At 48.9% G+C, this 14,088-nt stretch overlaps 1 protein-coding gene and 2 long non-coding RNA genes across 5 annotated transcripts in view; 2 read left to right on the top strand and 1 right to left on the bottom strand.

The window, feature by feature from the left end:
• The window catches only part of LOC126873280 (mucin-19-like), a 32,163-nt gene that overhangs the window by 2,093 nt on the left and 15,982 nt on the right, over window positions 1-14,088 (bottom strand). The window contains exons 8-11 of one of the 2 annotated variants that reach the window (XM_050633992.1): window positions 5,755-6,270; window positions 4,471-4,500; window positions 3,676-4,032; window positions 238-603 (exon numbers count right to left, since the gene is read on the bottom strand). In XM_050633992.1, the coding sequence (XP_050489949.1) occupies window positions 238-603; window positions 3,676-4,032; window positions 4,471-4,500; window positions 5,755-6,270 (1,269 nt within the window). Of the gene's footprint in view, window positions 1-237; window positions 604-3,675; window positions 4,063-4,470; window positions 4,501-5,754; window positions 6,271-14,088 lie in introns of both variants that reach the window. The other variant, XM_050633993.1, reaches the window with a different exon arrangement.
• Window positions 1,629-5,925, top strand: LOC126873296 (uncharacterized). Of its 2 annotated transcripts, none has more exons than XR_007692362.1 (2): window positions 1,629-1,775; window positions 5,850-5,925. It is a non-coding gene; the product is annotated as an uncharacterized LOC126873296 (long non-coding RNA). The 2 variants fall into 2 exon arrangements; XR_007692361.1 differs by lacking the exon at window positions 1,629-1,775 and adding an exon at window positions 2,883-3,029.
• On the top strand, window positions 13,398-14,065 carry LOC126873294 (uncharacterized). Its single transcript, XR_007692359.1, has 3 exons — window positions 13,398-13,508; window positions 13,608-13,739; window positions 13,944-14,065. It is a non-coding gene; the product is annotated as an uncharacterized LOC126873294 (long non-coding RNA).

Below are 14,088 nucleotides of genomic sequence, written 5' to 3'. Positions count from 1 at the left end.
TTGTTGCAGTATATCCAGTGCTTGCACTACCTGATGGCTGTTCTGTACTAATAGATGAACCTAATGGAGGCATCGTGCAATTTCTTGGAGGATACACGGCATCGGCATAATTGCACGTGTTGATGCTAGGATCCCATATGGTACCAGGTCCGCAGTTGAAATAAAACACGCTGAAGCCGTTTCCATTGTCATCGCAACGATAGAATTTGTCACACCGTATTGGGTCCGGATAGTAACCTGGCCTATCACAAACTGTGACGTTATTAGGCTTTTTCGTAGTTGGCCCAGAAGTAGATTCTGTAGTCGCTTGAGATGCAGCTGTGCCAGTTTCTGTCGGCGCTGTAGATGAAGCAGTCGAATCGGTTATTGTTGCAGTAGATCCAGTGCTTGCACTACCTGATGGTTGTTCTGTACTAGTAGATGAACCTGACGGAGGCATCGTGCAATTTCTTGGAGGATACACGGACTCGGGATGGTTGCACGTGTCGATGCTAGGATCCCATATGGTTCCAGGTCCGCAGTTGAAATAAAACACGCTGAAGCCGTTTCCATTGTCCTCACAACGATAGTATTTGTCACACCGCGTTGGGTCCGGATAGAAACCTGGCCTATCGCAAACTATGGCGTTATTAGGCTTCTTCGTAGTTGCCCCTGATGTAGTTTCCGTACTCGATACAGACGTAGGCTGAGTAGATGCTACAGTCTCAGTCACTGTAGCACCTTGAGAAGCAGATCCTGTAATCGATTGAGATGAGGCTGTGGCAGTTTCTGTCGGCGCTATAGATGAAGTAGTCGAAGCGGTTATTGTTGGCTGAGTAGATGCTTTAGTCGTGGTTTCCGTAATATCTCCAGAAGTAGATTCTGTACTCGATTGAGATGCAGCTGTGCCAGTTTCTGTCGGCGCTGTAGATGAAGTAGTCGAATCGGTTATTGTTGCAGTATATTCAGTGCTTGTACTACTTGATGTTTGTTCTGTACTAGTAGATGAACCTGTCGGAGGCATCGTGCAATTTCTTGGAGGATACACGGACTCGGGATGGTTGCACGTGTCGATGCTAGGATCCCATATGGTTCCAGGTCCGCAGTTGAAATAAAACACGCTGAAGCCGTTTCCATTGTCAACGCAACGATAGAATTTGTTACACAGTGCTGGGTCCGGATAGAAACCTGGCCTATCGCAAACTGTGGCGTTATTAGGCTTCTTCGTAGTGGCCTCAGAAGTAGTTTCCGTACTCAATTCAGACGTGGGCTGAGTAGATGCTACAGTCGCAGTCACTGTAGTGCCTTCCGAAGTAGACTCTGTATTCGATTGAGATGCAGCTGTGCTAGTTCCTGTCGGTGCTGTAGATGAAGTAGTCGAATCTGTTATTGTTGGCTGAGCAGATACTTTAGTCGTGGTTTCCGTAATATCTCCAGAAGTAGATTCTGTACTCGATTGAGATGCAGCTGTGTCAGTTTCTGTCGGTGCCGTAGATGAAGTAGACGAATCGGTTATTGTTGGCTGAGCAGATACTTCAGTCGTGGTTTCGGTAATATCTCCAGAAGTAGATTCTGTAATCGATTGAGATGCAGCTGTGCTGGTTTCTGTCGGTGCTGTAGATGAAGTAATCCAATCGTTTATGGTTGACGTATATCCAGTGCTTGTACTACTTGATGTTTGTTCTGTACTAGTAGATGAACCTGACGGAGGCATCGTGCAATTTCTTGGAGGATACACGGACTCGGGATGGTTGCACGTGTCGATGCTAGGATCCCATATGGTTCCAGGTCCGCAGGTGAAATAAAACACGCTGAAGCCGTTTCCATTGTCAACGCAACGATAGAATTTGTTACACAGTGCTGGGTCCGGATAGAAACCTGGCCTATCGCAAACTGTGGCGTTATTAGGCTTCTTCGTAGTTGCCTCAGAAGTAGTTTCCGTACTCAATTCAGACGTGGGCTGAGTAGATGCTACAGTCGCAGTCACTGTAGTGCCTTCCGAAGTAGACTCTGTATTCGATTGAGATGCAGCTGTGTCAGTTTCTGTCGGTGCCGCAGATGAAGTAGACGAATCGGTTATTGTTGGCTGAGCAGATACTTTAGTCGTGGTTTCGGTAATATCTCCAGAAGTAGATTCTGTAATCGATTGAGATGCAGCTGTGCTGGTTTCTGTCGGTGCTGTAGATGAAGTAATCGAATCGTTTATGGTTGCAGTATTTCCAGTGCTTGTACTACTTGATGTTTGTTCTGTACTAGTAGATGAACCTGACGGAGGCATCGTGCAATTTCTTGGAGGATACACGGACTCGGGATGGTTGCACGTGTCGATGCTAGGATCCCATATAGTTCCAGGTCCGCAGTTGAAATAAAACACGCTGAAGCCGTTTCCATTGTCAACGCAACGATAGAATTTGTTACACAGTGCTGGGTCCGGATAGAAACCTGGCCTATCGCAAACTGTGGCGTTATTAGGCTTCTTCGTAGTGGCCTCAGAAGTAGTTTCCGTACTCAATTCAGACGTGGGCTGAGTAGATGCTACAGTCGCAGTCACTGTAGTGCCTTCCGAAGTAGACTCTGTATTCGATTGAGATGCAGCTGTGCTAGTTCCTGTCGGTGCTCTAGATGAAGTAGTCGAATCTGTTATTGTTGGCTGAGCAGATACTTTAGTCGTGGTTTCCGTAATATCTCCAGAAGTAGATTCTGTACTCGATTGAGATGCAGCTGTGTCAGTTTCTGTCGGTGCCGTAGATGAAGTAGACGAATCGGTTATTGTTGGCTGAGCAGATACTTCAGTCGTGGTTTCGGTAATATCTCCAGAAGTAGATTCTGTAATCGATTGAGATGCAGCTGTGCTGGTTTCTGTCGGTGCTGTAGATGAAGTAATCCAATCGTTTATGGTTGACGTATATCCAGTGCTTGTACTACTTGATGTTTGTTCTGTACTAGTAGATGAACCTGACGGAGGCATCGTGCAATTTCTTGGAGGATACACGGACTCGGGATGGTTGCACGTGTCGATGCTAGGATCCCATATGGTTCCAGGTCCGCAGGTGAAATAAAACACGCTGAAGCCGTTTCCATTGTCAACGCAACGATAGAATTTGTTACACAGTGCTGGGTCCGGATAGAAACCTGGCCTATCGCAAACTGTGGCGTTATTAGGCTTCTTCGTAGTTGCCTCAGAAGTAGTTTCCGTACTCAATTCAGACGTGGGCTGAGTAGATGCTACAGTCGCAGTCACTGTAGTGCCTTCCGAAGTAGACTCTGTATTCGATTGAGATGCAGCTGTGTCAGTTTCTGTCGGTGCCGCAGATGAAGTAGACGAATCGGTTATTGTTGGCTGAGCAGATACTTTAGTCGTGGTTTCGGTAATATCTCCAGAAGTAGATTCTGTAATCGATTGAGATGCAGCTGTGCTGGTTTCTGTCGGTGCTGTAGATGAAGTAATCGAATCGTTTATGGTTGCAGTATATCCAGTGCTTGTACTACTTGATGTTTGTTCTGTACTAGTAGATGAACCTGACGGAGGCATCGTGCAATTTCTTGGAGGATACACGGACTCGGGATGGTTGCACGTGTCGATGCTAGGATCCCATATAGTTCCAGGTCCGCAGTTGAAATAAAACACGCTGAAGCCGTTTCCATTGTCAACGCAACGATAGAATTTGTTACACAGTGCTGGGTCCGGATAGAAACCTGGCCTATCGCAAACTGTGGCGTTATTAGGCTTCTTCGTAGTTGCCTCAGAAGTAGTTTCCGTACTCAATTCAGACGTGGGCTGAGTAGATGCTACAGTCGCAGTCACTGTAGTGCCTTCCGAAGTAGACTCTGTATTCGATTGAGATGCAGCTGTGTCAGTTTCTGTCGGCGCTATAGATGAAGTAGTCGAAGCGGTTATTGTTGGCTGAGTAGATGCTGTAGTCGTGGTTTCCGTAATATCTCCAGAAGTAGACTCTGTACTCGATTGAGATGCAGCTGTGCCAGTTTCTGTCGGCGCTGTAGATGAAGTAGTCGAATCGGTTATTGTTGCAGTAGATCCAGTGCTTGCACTACCTGATGGTTGTTCTGTACTAATAGATGAACCTGACGGAGGCATCGTGCAATTTCTTGGAGGATACACGGCATCGGCATAATTGCACGTGTTGATGCTAGGATCCCATATGGTTCCAGGTCCGCAGTTGAAATAAAACACGCTGAAGCCGTTTCCATTGTCCTCGCAACGATAGTATTTGTCACACCGCGTTGGGTCCGGATAGAAACCTGGCCTATCGCAAACTATGGCGTTATTAGGCTTCTTCGTAGTTGCCCCTGATGTAGTTTCCGTACTCGATACAGACGTAGGCTGAGTAGATGCTACAGTCTCAGTCACTTTAGCACCTTGAGAAGCAGATCCTGTACTCGATTGAGATGAGGCTGTGCCAGTTTCTGTCGGCGCTGTAGATGAAGCAGTCGAATCGGTTATTGTTGCAGTAGATCCAGTGCTTGCACTACCTGATGGTTGTTCTGTACTAATAGATGAACCTGACGGAGGCATCGTGCAATTTCTAGGAGGATACACGGACTCGGGATGGTTGCACGTGTCGATGCTAGGATCCCATATGGTTCCAGGTCCGCAGTTGAAATAAAACACGCTGAAGCCGTTTCCATTGTCAACGCAACGATAGAATTTGTTACACAGTGCTGGGTCCGGATAGAAACCTGGCCTATCGCAAATTGTGGCGTTATTAGGCTTCTTCGTAGTTGCCTCAGAAGTAGTTTCCGTACTCAATTCAGACGTGGGCTGAGTAGATGCTACAGTCGCATTCACTGTAGTGCCTTCCGAAGTAGACTCTGTATTCGATTGAGATGCAGCTGTGCTAGTTCCTGTCGGTGCTGTAGATGAAGTAGTCGAATCTGTTATTGTTGGCTGAGCAGATACTTTAGTCGTGGTTTCCGTAATATCTCCAGAAGTAGATTCTGTACTCGATTGAGATGCAGCTGTGTCAGTTTCTGTCGGTGCCGTAGATGAAGTAGACGGATCGGTTATTGTTGGCTGAGCAGATACTTTAGTCGTGGTTTCGGTAATATCTCCAGAAGTAGATCCTGTACTCGATTGAGATGAGGCTGTGCCAGTTTCTGTCGGCGCTGTAGATGAAGCAGTCGAATCGGTTATTGTTGCAGTATATCCAGTGCTTGTACTACTTGATGTTTGTTCTGTACTAGTAGATGAACCTGACGGAGGCATCGTGCAATTTCTAGGAGGATACACGGACTCGGGATGGTTGCACGTGTCGATGCTAGGATCCCATATGGTTCCAGGTCCGCAGTTGAAATAAAACACGCTGAAGCCGTTTCCATTGTCAATGCAACGATAGAATTTGTTACACAGTGCTGGGTCCGGATAGAAACCTGGCCTATCGCAAACTGTGGCGTTATTAGGCTTCTTCGTAGTTGCCTCAGAAGTAGTTTCCGTACTCAATTCAGACGTGGGCTGAGTAGATGCTACAGTCGCAGTCACTGTAGTGCCTTCCGAAGTAGACTCTGTATTCGATTGAGATGCAGCCGTGCTAGTTCCTGTCGGTGCTGTAGATGAAGTAGTCGAATCTGTTATTGTTGGCTGAACAGATACTTTAGTCGTGGTTTCCGTAATATCTCCAGAAGTAGATTCTGTAATCGATTGAGATGCAGCTGTGCTGGTTTCTGTCGGTGCTGTAGATGAAGTAATCCAATCGTTTATGGTTGCAGTATATCCAGTGCTTGTACTACTTGATGTTTGTTCTGTACTAGTAGATGAACCTGACGGAGGCATCGTGCAATTTCTTGGTGGATACACGGACTCGGGATGGTTGCACGTGTCGATGCTAGGATCCCATATGGTTCCAGGTGCGCAGTCGAAATGATACACGTTGAAGCCATTTCCATTGTCAACGCAACGATAGAATTTGTCACAGCGTGTTGGATCCGGATGGAATCCTGCCTTATCACAAACTACGGCGTTATTAGGCTTCTTCGTAGTATAATCTGGTGTGCTGGAATCAGTTGTACTGGTGACTTCATTAGAAGATGAATCTGGTACTGTAGTGTCTGGCAAACTAGTCGATATCGTCGCCCCTTTACAACCAGGAACGAGATAATCGTGATTACAGCTCTGAATAGCAGAATCCCAAGCAGTTCCTGTACCGCACTGGAACTCGTATTTGATAAACGTGGAACCACTGCCGACACAGCGATAGAATTTTCGACAGTCTCCAGGGTCTGGAAAGAACCCATCATGTGTACAAATGCCTGGCGTATTTGTAGAACCAGAAGTTCCTGCGGAATATATAAATAATCAGTAACTTGTCATCGTTGATATTTATACAAATGAAACCAGATAACGTTTAGAATACCGGAAGTAGAGCCAGAAGTGTTAGGAGTAGCTGTTTCAGCGGGAGTGCCAGGAGTGCCAGGAGTGCCAGAAGTACCAGGATTCCCAGTGATAGTATTACAAGGTTCAATAGTTATTCCAGATGTACATGAAGATTCAGATGAACTAGCAGTGCTAAGATTACTGGGAGATGCTGATTAACACGGAATGCAAAGCGCAGCAGGCATGTTAGTAGAGCTAGGTGTAGCAGGCGTTTCAGGTCCACAAGGACTCCCAGAGGAGCCTGGAGTATCAGGCTCACTAGGAATACCAGGTGAGCCGGGAGTTTCAGATTCACTACTGGCTGTCGTTTGTGTTTTCGGAGTTACGGAAATACCGAGTGTGAGTAGAGTATCGTATTTGTAGGGACTAGCAGGTTCACTAGGTGTGGGAGATGCGCCGGGAGTTGCGGGATCATTAGGTATACCAGGTGTCCGAAAAGGTCCAATTTCACTGTTGCGTGTCATTGGTGTTTCAGGAGTTTCGGGAATATCTGGTGTCCAGGGAGTTGGAGGAATACTGGGCATTCTGGGTGTAGGAGGTGATCCAGTTTCACTACTGGGAGTCGCTGGTGTTTCAGAAGTGTTCAGATAACCTGGCGTCCTCGGAGTTAGAGGTTTACTGGGCCTACAGTGTGTAAGAGGAGGTCCAATTTTACTACTGGGTGTCGAAGGTGTTTCAGGAATATTGAGATGACTTGGCGTCCAGAGAGATGGAGGTTTACTGGCCATAGCGGGAGTAGAAGTAGGTCCAATTTCACTACTGGGTGTCGTTGGTGCCTCAGTAGCTTTCTGATTTCTTGGAGTTCAAGGAGTTGGAGGTTCACTGCGCATACCGGGTGTAGAAGGAGATACCGATTCACTACTGGATGTCGAGGGTGCTTCAGGAGTTTTGAGATGACTTCCCGTTTTGGCAGTTGAAGGTTTACTGACCATACCGGATGTAGGTGGAGGACCAGTTTCACTACTGGGCGTCGGTGCTGTGTCAGTAGTGTTGAGATGACTTGGCGTTCTGGGAGTTGGAGGTTTACTGGCCATAGCGGGTGTAGGAGGAGGTATAGATTTACTACTGCGTGTCGTCGGTTTTTCAGTAACTTTGAGATGACTTAGCGTCCTGGGAGTTGGAGGTTTACTGGCTATACCCGATGTGGAAGGAGGTGCAGTTTCACAACTCAGTGTCGCTGGTGTTCCAGGAGTTTTGAGACGACTTGACCTCCTGAGAGTTGGAGGCTTACTGGCCATAGCAGGGGTAGGAGGTGGTATAGTTTTACTACTGCGTGTCGTTGGTTTTTCAGTAGTTTTGAGATGACTTGGCGTCCTGGGAGTTGGAGGTTTACTGGCTATACACGATGTGGAAGGAGTTGCAGTTTCACAACTCAGTGTGGCTGGTGTTCCAGAAGTTTTGAGACGACTTGACCTCCTGAGAGTTGGAGGCTTACTGGCCATAGCAGGGGTAGGAGGTGGTATAGTTTTACTACTGCGTGTCGTCGGTTTTTCAGTAGTTTTGAGATGACTTGGCGTCCTGGGAGTTGGAGGTTTACTGGCCATAGTGGGAGTAGCAGGAGGTATAGTTTTACTACTGCGTGTCGTTGGTTTTTCAGTAGTTTTGAGATGACTTGGCGTCCTGGGAGTTGGAGGTTTACTGGCCATAGTGGGAGTAGCAGAAGGTATAGTTTTACTACTGCGTGTCGTCGGCTTTTCAGTAGATTTGAGATGACTTGGCGTCCTGGGAGTTGGAGGTTTACTGGCTATACACGATGTGGAAGGAGGTGCAGTTTCACAACTCAGTGTGGCTGGTGTTCCAGAAGTTTTGAGACGACTTGACCTCCTGAGAGTTGGAGGCTTACTGGCCATAGCAGGGGTAGGAGGTGGTATAGTTTTACTACTGCGTGTCGTCGGTTTTTCAGTAGTTTTGAGATGACTTGGCGTCCTGGGAGTTGGAGGTTTACTGGCCATAGTGGGAGTAGCAGGAGGTATAGTTTTACTACTGCGTGTCGTCGGCTTTTCAGTAGATTTGAGATGACTTGGTGTCCTGGGAGTTGGAGGTTTACTGGCCGTAGCGGGTGTAGGAGGAGGTATAGTTTTACTACTGCGTGTCGTCGGCTTTTCAGTAGCCGTGAGATGACTTGGCGTCCTGGGAGTCGGAGGTTTACTGGCCATATCAGGTGTGGGAAGAGATGTAGTTTCATTACTGCGTGTCGCTGGTGTTTCGGGAGATTTGAGATGACTTGGTGTCCTGGGAGTTGGAGGTTTACTGGCCGTAGCGGGTGTAGGAGGAGGTATAGTTTTACTGCTGCGTGTCGTCGGCTTTTCAGTAGCCGTGAGATGACTTGGCGTCCTGGGAGTTGGAGGTTCACTTTCCATATCAGGTGTTTGAGGAAGTGCAGTTTCACTACTCGGTGTCGCTGGTGTTTCGGGAGATTTGAGATCACTTGGTGTCCTGGGAGTTGGAGGTTTACTGGCCGTAGCGGGTGTAGGAGGAGGTATAGTTTTACTGCTGCGTGTCGTCGGCTTTTCAGTAGCCGTGAGATGACTTGGCGTCCTGGGAGTTGGAGGTTCACTTTCCATATCAGGTGTTTGAGGAAGTGCAGTTTCAGTACTCGGTGTCGCTGGTGTTTCGGGAGATTTGAGATCACTTGGTGTCCTGGGAGTTGGAGGTGTACTGGCCGTAGCGGGTGTAGGAGGAGGTATAGTTTTACTGCTGCGTGTCGTCGGCTTTTCAGTAGCCGTGAGATGACTTGGCGTCCTGGGAGTTGGAGGTTTACTTTCCATATCAGGTGTTTGAGGAAGTGCAGTTTCACTACTCGGTGTCGCTGGTGTTTCGGGAGATTTGAGATCACTTGGTGTCCTGGGAGTTGGAGGTTTACTGGCCGTAGCGGGTGTAGGAGGAGGTATAGTTTTACTGCTGCGTGTCGTCGGCTTTTCAGTAGCCGAGAGATGACTTGGCGTCCTGGGAGTTGGAGGTTCACTTTCCATATCAGGTGTTTGAGGAAGTGCAGTTTCACTACTCGGTGTCGCTGGTGTTTCGGGAGATTTGAGATCACTTGGTGTCCTGGGAGTTGGAGGTTTACTGGCCGTAGCGGGTGTAGGAGGAGGTATAGTTTTACTGCTGCGTGTCGTCGGCTTTTCAGTAGCCGTGAGATGACTTGGCGTCCTGGGAGTTGGAGGTTTACTTTCCATATCAGGTGTTTGAGGAAGTGCAGTTTCACTACTCGGTGTCGCTGGTGTTTCGGGAGATTTGAGATCACTTGGTGTCCTGGGAGTTGGAGGTGTACTGGCCGTAGCGGGTGTAGGAGGAGGTATAGTTTTACTGCTGCGTGTCGTCGGCTTTTCAGTAGCCGTGAGATGACTTGGCGTCCTGGGAGTTGGAGGTTTACTTTCCATATCAGGTGTTTGAGGAAGTGCAGTTTCACTACTCGGTGTCGCTGGTGTTTCGGGAGATTTGAGATCACTTGGTGTCCTGGGAGTTGGAGGTTTACTGGCCGTAGCGGGTGTAGGAGGAGGTATAGTTTTACTGCTGCGTGTCGTCGGCTTTTCAGTAGCCGTGAGATGACTTGGCGTCCTGGGAGTTGGAGGTTCACTTTCCATATCAGGTGTTTGAGGAAGTGCAGTTTCACTACTCGGTGTCGCTGGTGTTTCGGGAGATTTGAGATCACTTGGTGTCCTGGGAGTTGGAGGTGTACTGGCCGTAGCGGGTGTAGGAGGAGGTATAGTTTTACTGCTGCGTGTCGTCGGCTTTTCAGTAGCCGTGAGATGACTTGGCGTCCTGGGAGTTGGAGGTTTACTTTCCATATCAGGTGTTTGAGGAAGTGCAGTTTCACTACTCGGTGTCGCTGGTGTTTCGGGAGATTTGAGATCACTTGGTGTCCTGGGCGTTGGAGGTGTACTGGCCGTAGCGGGTGTAGGAGGAGGTATAGTTTTACTGCTGCGTGTCGTCGGCTTTTCAGTAGCCGTGAGATGACTTGGCGTCCTGGGAGTTGGAGGTTTACTTTCCATATCAGGTGTTTGAGGAAGTGCAGTTTCACTACTCGGTGTCGCTGGTGTTTCGGGAGATTTGAGATCACTTGGTGTCCTGGGCGTTGGAGGTGTACTGGCCGTAGCGGGTGTAGGAGGAGGTATAGTTTTACTGCTGCGTGTCGTCGGCTTTTCAGTAGCCGTGAGATGACTTGGCGTCCTGGGAGTTGGAGGTTTACTTTCCATATCAGGTGTTTGAGGAAGTGCAGTTTCACTACTCGGTGTCGCTGGTGTTTCGGGAGATTTGAGATCACTTGGTGTCCTGGGAGTTGGAGGTTTACTGGCCATAGCGGGTGTAGGAGGGGGTATAGTTTTACTGCTGCGTGTCGTCGGCTTTTCAGTAGCCGTGAGATGACTTGGCGTCCTGGGAGTTGGAGGTTCACTTTCCATATCAGGTGTTTGAGGAAGTGCAGTTTCACTACTCGGTGTCGCTGGTGTTTCGGGAGATTTGAGATCACTTGGTGTCCTGGGAGTTGGAGGTTTACTGGCCGTAGCGGGTGTAGGAGGAGGTATAGTTTTACTGCTGCGTGTCGTCGGCTTTTCAGTAGCCGTGAGATGACTTGGCGTCCTGGGAGTTGGAGGTTTACTTTCCATATCAGGTGTTTGAGGAAGTGCAGTTTCACTACTCGGTGTCGCTGGTGTTTCGGGAGATTTGAGATCACTTGGTGTCCTGGGAGTTGGAGGTGTACTAGCCGTAGCGGGTGTAGGAGGAGGTATAGTTTTACTGCTGCGTGTCGTCGGCTTTTCAGTAGCCGTGAGATGACTTGGCGTCCTGGGAGTTGGAGGTTCACTTTCCATATCAGGTGTTTGAGGAAGTGCAGTTTCACTACTCGGTGTCGCTGGTGTTTCGGGAGATTTGAGATCACTTGGTGTCCTGGGAGTTGGAGGTGTACTAGCCGTAGCGGGTGTAGGAGGAGGTATAGTTTTACTGCTGCGTGTCGTCGGCTTTTCAGTAGCCGTGAGATGACTTGGCGTCCTGGGAGTTGGAGGTTTACTTTCCATATCAGGTGTTTGAGGAAGTGCAGTTTCACTACTCGGTGTCGCTGGTGTTTCGGGAGATTTGAGATCACTTGGTGTCCTGGGAGTTGGAGGTGTACTAGCCGTAGCGGGTGTAGGAGGAGGTATAGTTTTACTGCTGCGTGTCGTCGGCTTTTCAGTAGCCGTGAGATGACTTGGCGTCCTGGGAGTTGGAGGTTCACTTTCCATATCAGGTGTTTGAGGAAGTGCAGTTTCACTACTCGGTGTCGCTGGTGTTTCGGGAGATTTGAGATCACTTGGTGTCCTGGGAGTTGGAGGTGTACTAGCCGTAGCGGGTGTAGGAGGAGGTATAGTTTTACTGCTGCGTGTCGTCGGCTTTTCAGTAGCCGTGAGATGACTTGGCGTCCTGGGAGTTGGAGGTTCACTTTCCATATCAGGTGTTTGAGGAAGTGCAGTTTCACTACTCGGTGTCGCTGGTGTTTCGGGAGATTTGAGATCACTTGGTGTCCTGGGAGTTGGAGGTGTACTAGCCGTAGCGGGTGTAGGAGGAGGTATAGTTTTACTGCTGCGTGTCGTCGGCTTTTCAGTAGCCGTGAGATGACTTGGCGTCCTGGGAGTTGGAGGTTCACTTTCCATATCAGGTGTTTGAGGAAGTGCAGTTTCACTACTCGGTGTCGCTGGTGTTTCGGGAGATTTGAGATCACTTGGTGTCCTGGGAGTTGGAGGTGTACTAGCCGTAGCGGGTGTAGGAGGAGGTATAGTTTTACTGCTGCGTGTCGTCGGCTTTTCAGTAGCCGTGAGATGACTTGGCGTCCTGGGAGTTGGAGGTTTACTTTCCATATCAGGTGTTTGAGGAAGTGCAGTTTCACTACTCGGTGTCGCTGGTGTTTCGGGAGATTTGAGATCACTTGGTGTCCTGGGAGTTGGAGGTGTACTAGCCGTAGCGGGTGTAGGAGGAGGTATAGTTTTACTGCTGCGTGTCGTCGGCTTTTCAGTAGCCGTGAGATGACTTGGCGTCCTGGGAGTTGGAGGTTTACTTTCCATATCAGGTGTTTGAGGAAGTGCAGTTTCACTACTCGGTGTCGCTGGTGTTTCGGGAGATTTGAGATCACTTGGTGTCCTGGGAGTTGGAGGTTTACTGGCCGTAGCGGGTGTAGGAGGAGGTATAGTTTTACTGCTGCGTGTCGTCGGCTTTTCAGTAGCCGTGAGATGACTTGGCGTCCTGGGAGTTGGAGGTTCACTTTCCATATCAGGTGTTTGAGGAAGTGCAGTTTCACTACTCGGTGTCGCTGGTGTTTCGGGAGATTTGAGATCACTTGGTGTCCTGGGAGTTGGAGGTTTACTGGCCGTAGCGGGTGTAGGAGGAGGTATAGTTTTACTGCTGCGTGTCGTCGGCTTTTCAGTAGCCGTGAGATGACTTGGCGTCCTGGGAGTTGGAGGTTCACTTTCCATATCAGGTGTTTGAGGAAGTGCAGTTTCACTACTCGGTGTCGCTGGTGTTTCGGTAGATTTGAGATCACTTGGTGTCCTGGGAGTTGGAGGTGTACTGGCCGTAGCGGGTGTAGGAGGAGGTATAGTTTTACTGCTGCGTGTCGTTGGCTTTTCAGTAGCCGTAAGAGGACTTGGCGTCCTGGGAGTTGGAGGTTTACTTTCCATATCAGGTGTTCGAGGAGGTGCAGTTTCACTACTCGGTGTCGCTGGTGTTTCGGGAGATTTGAGATGACTTGGTGTCCTGGGAGTTGGAGGTTTACTGGCCGTAGCGGGTGTAGGAGGAGGTATAGTTTTACTGCTGCGTGTCGTCGGCTTTTCAGTAGCCGTGAGATCACTTGGCGTCCTGGGAGTTGGAGGTTTACTTTCCATATCAGGTGTTCGAGGAGGTGCAGTTTCACTACTCGGTGTCGCTGGAGTTTCGGGAGATTTGAGATGACTTGGTGTCCTGGGAGTTGGAGGTTTACTGGCCGTAGCGAGTGTAGGAGGAGGTATAGTTTTACTGCTGCGTGTCGTCGGCTTTTCAGTAGCCGTGACATGACTTGGCGTCCTGGGAGTTGGAGGTTTACTTTCCATATCAGGTGTTCGAGGAGGTGCAGTTTCACTACTCGGTGTCGCTGGTGTTTCAGGAGTTTTGAAATGACTTGGCGCCCTGGGCGTTGGAGGTTTACTGGCCATACTGGGTGTGGGAGGAGGTGTAGTTTTCCTAGTGGGTACCGTTGACCCAGTAGTTTCGAGATGACCTGGAGTTCTGGGAGTTGGAGGTTTACTGGCCATATCAGGTGTGGGAGGAGATGTAGTTTCATTACTGCGTGTCGCTGGTGTTTCAGGAGTTTTGAAAGGACTTGGCGTCCTGGGAGTTGGAGCTTTACTGGCCATAGTGGGTGTAGGAGGAGGTATAGTTTTACTACTGCGTGTCGTCGGTTTTCCAGTAGTTTTGAGATGACGTGGCGTCCTGGGAGTTGGAGGTTTACTGGCCATACTGGGTGTGGGAGAAGGTGTAGTTTCCCTACATGATGTCGCTAGTGTTTCGGGAGATTTGAGATGACTTGGTGTCCTGTGAGTTGGAGCTTCACTGGCCATAGTGAGTGTAGGAGGAGGTATAGTTTTACTACTACGTGTCGTCAGTTTTCCAGTAGTTTTGAGATGACGTGGCGTCCTGGGAGTTGGGGGTTTACTGTGTATATTGGGTGTAGGGGGGGATCCAATTTCACTATAGGGTGTCGCTGGTCTTTCAGGACTTTC

This window comes from Bombus huntii, chromosome 14 (assembly GCF_024542735.1).
Source record: "Bombus huntii isolate Logan2020A chromosome 14, iyBomHunt1.1, whole genome shotgun sequence".
NCBI classification, from domain to species: Eukaryota; Metazoa; Arthropoda; class Insecta; order Hymenoptera; family Apidae; genus Bombus; species Bombus huntii.
The sequence above is the reverse complement of the archived record's forward strand: the minus strand, read 5'-3'. Positions and strand labels throughout refer to the sequence as shown.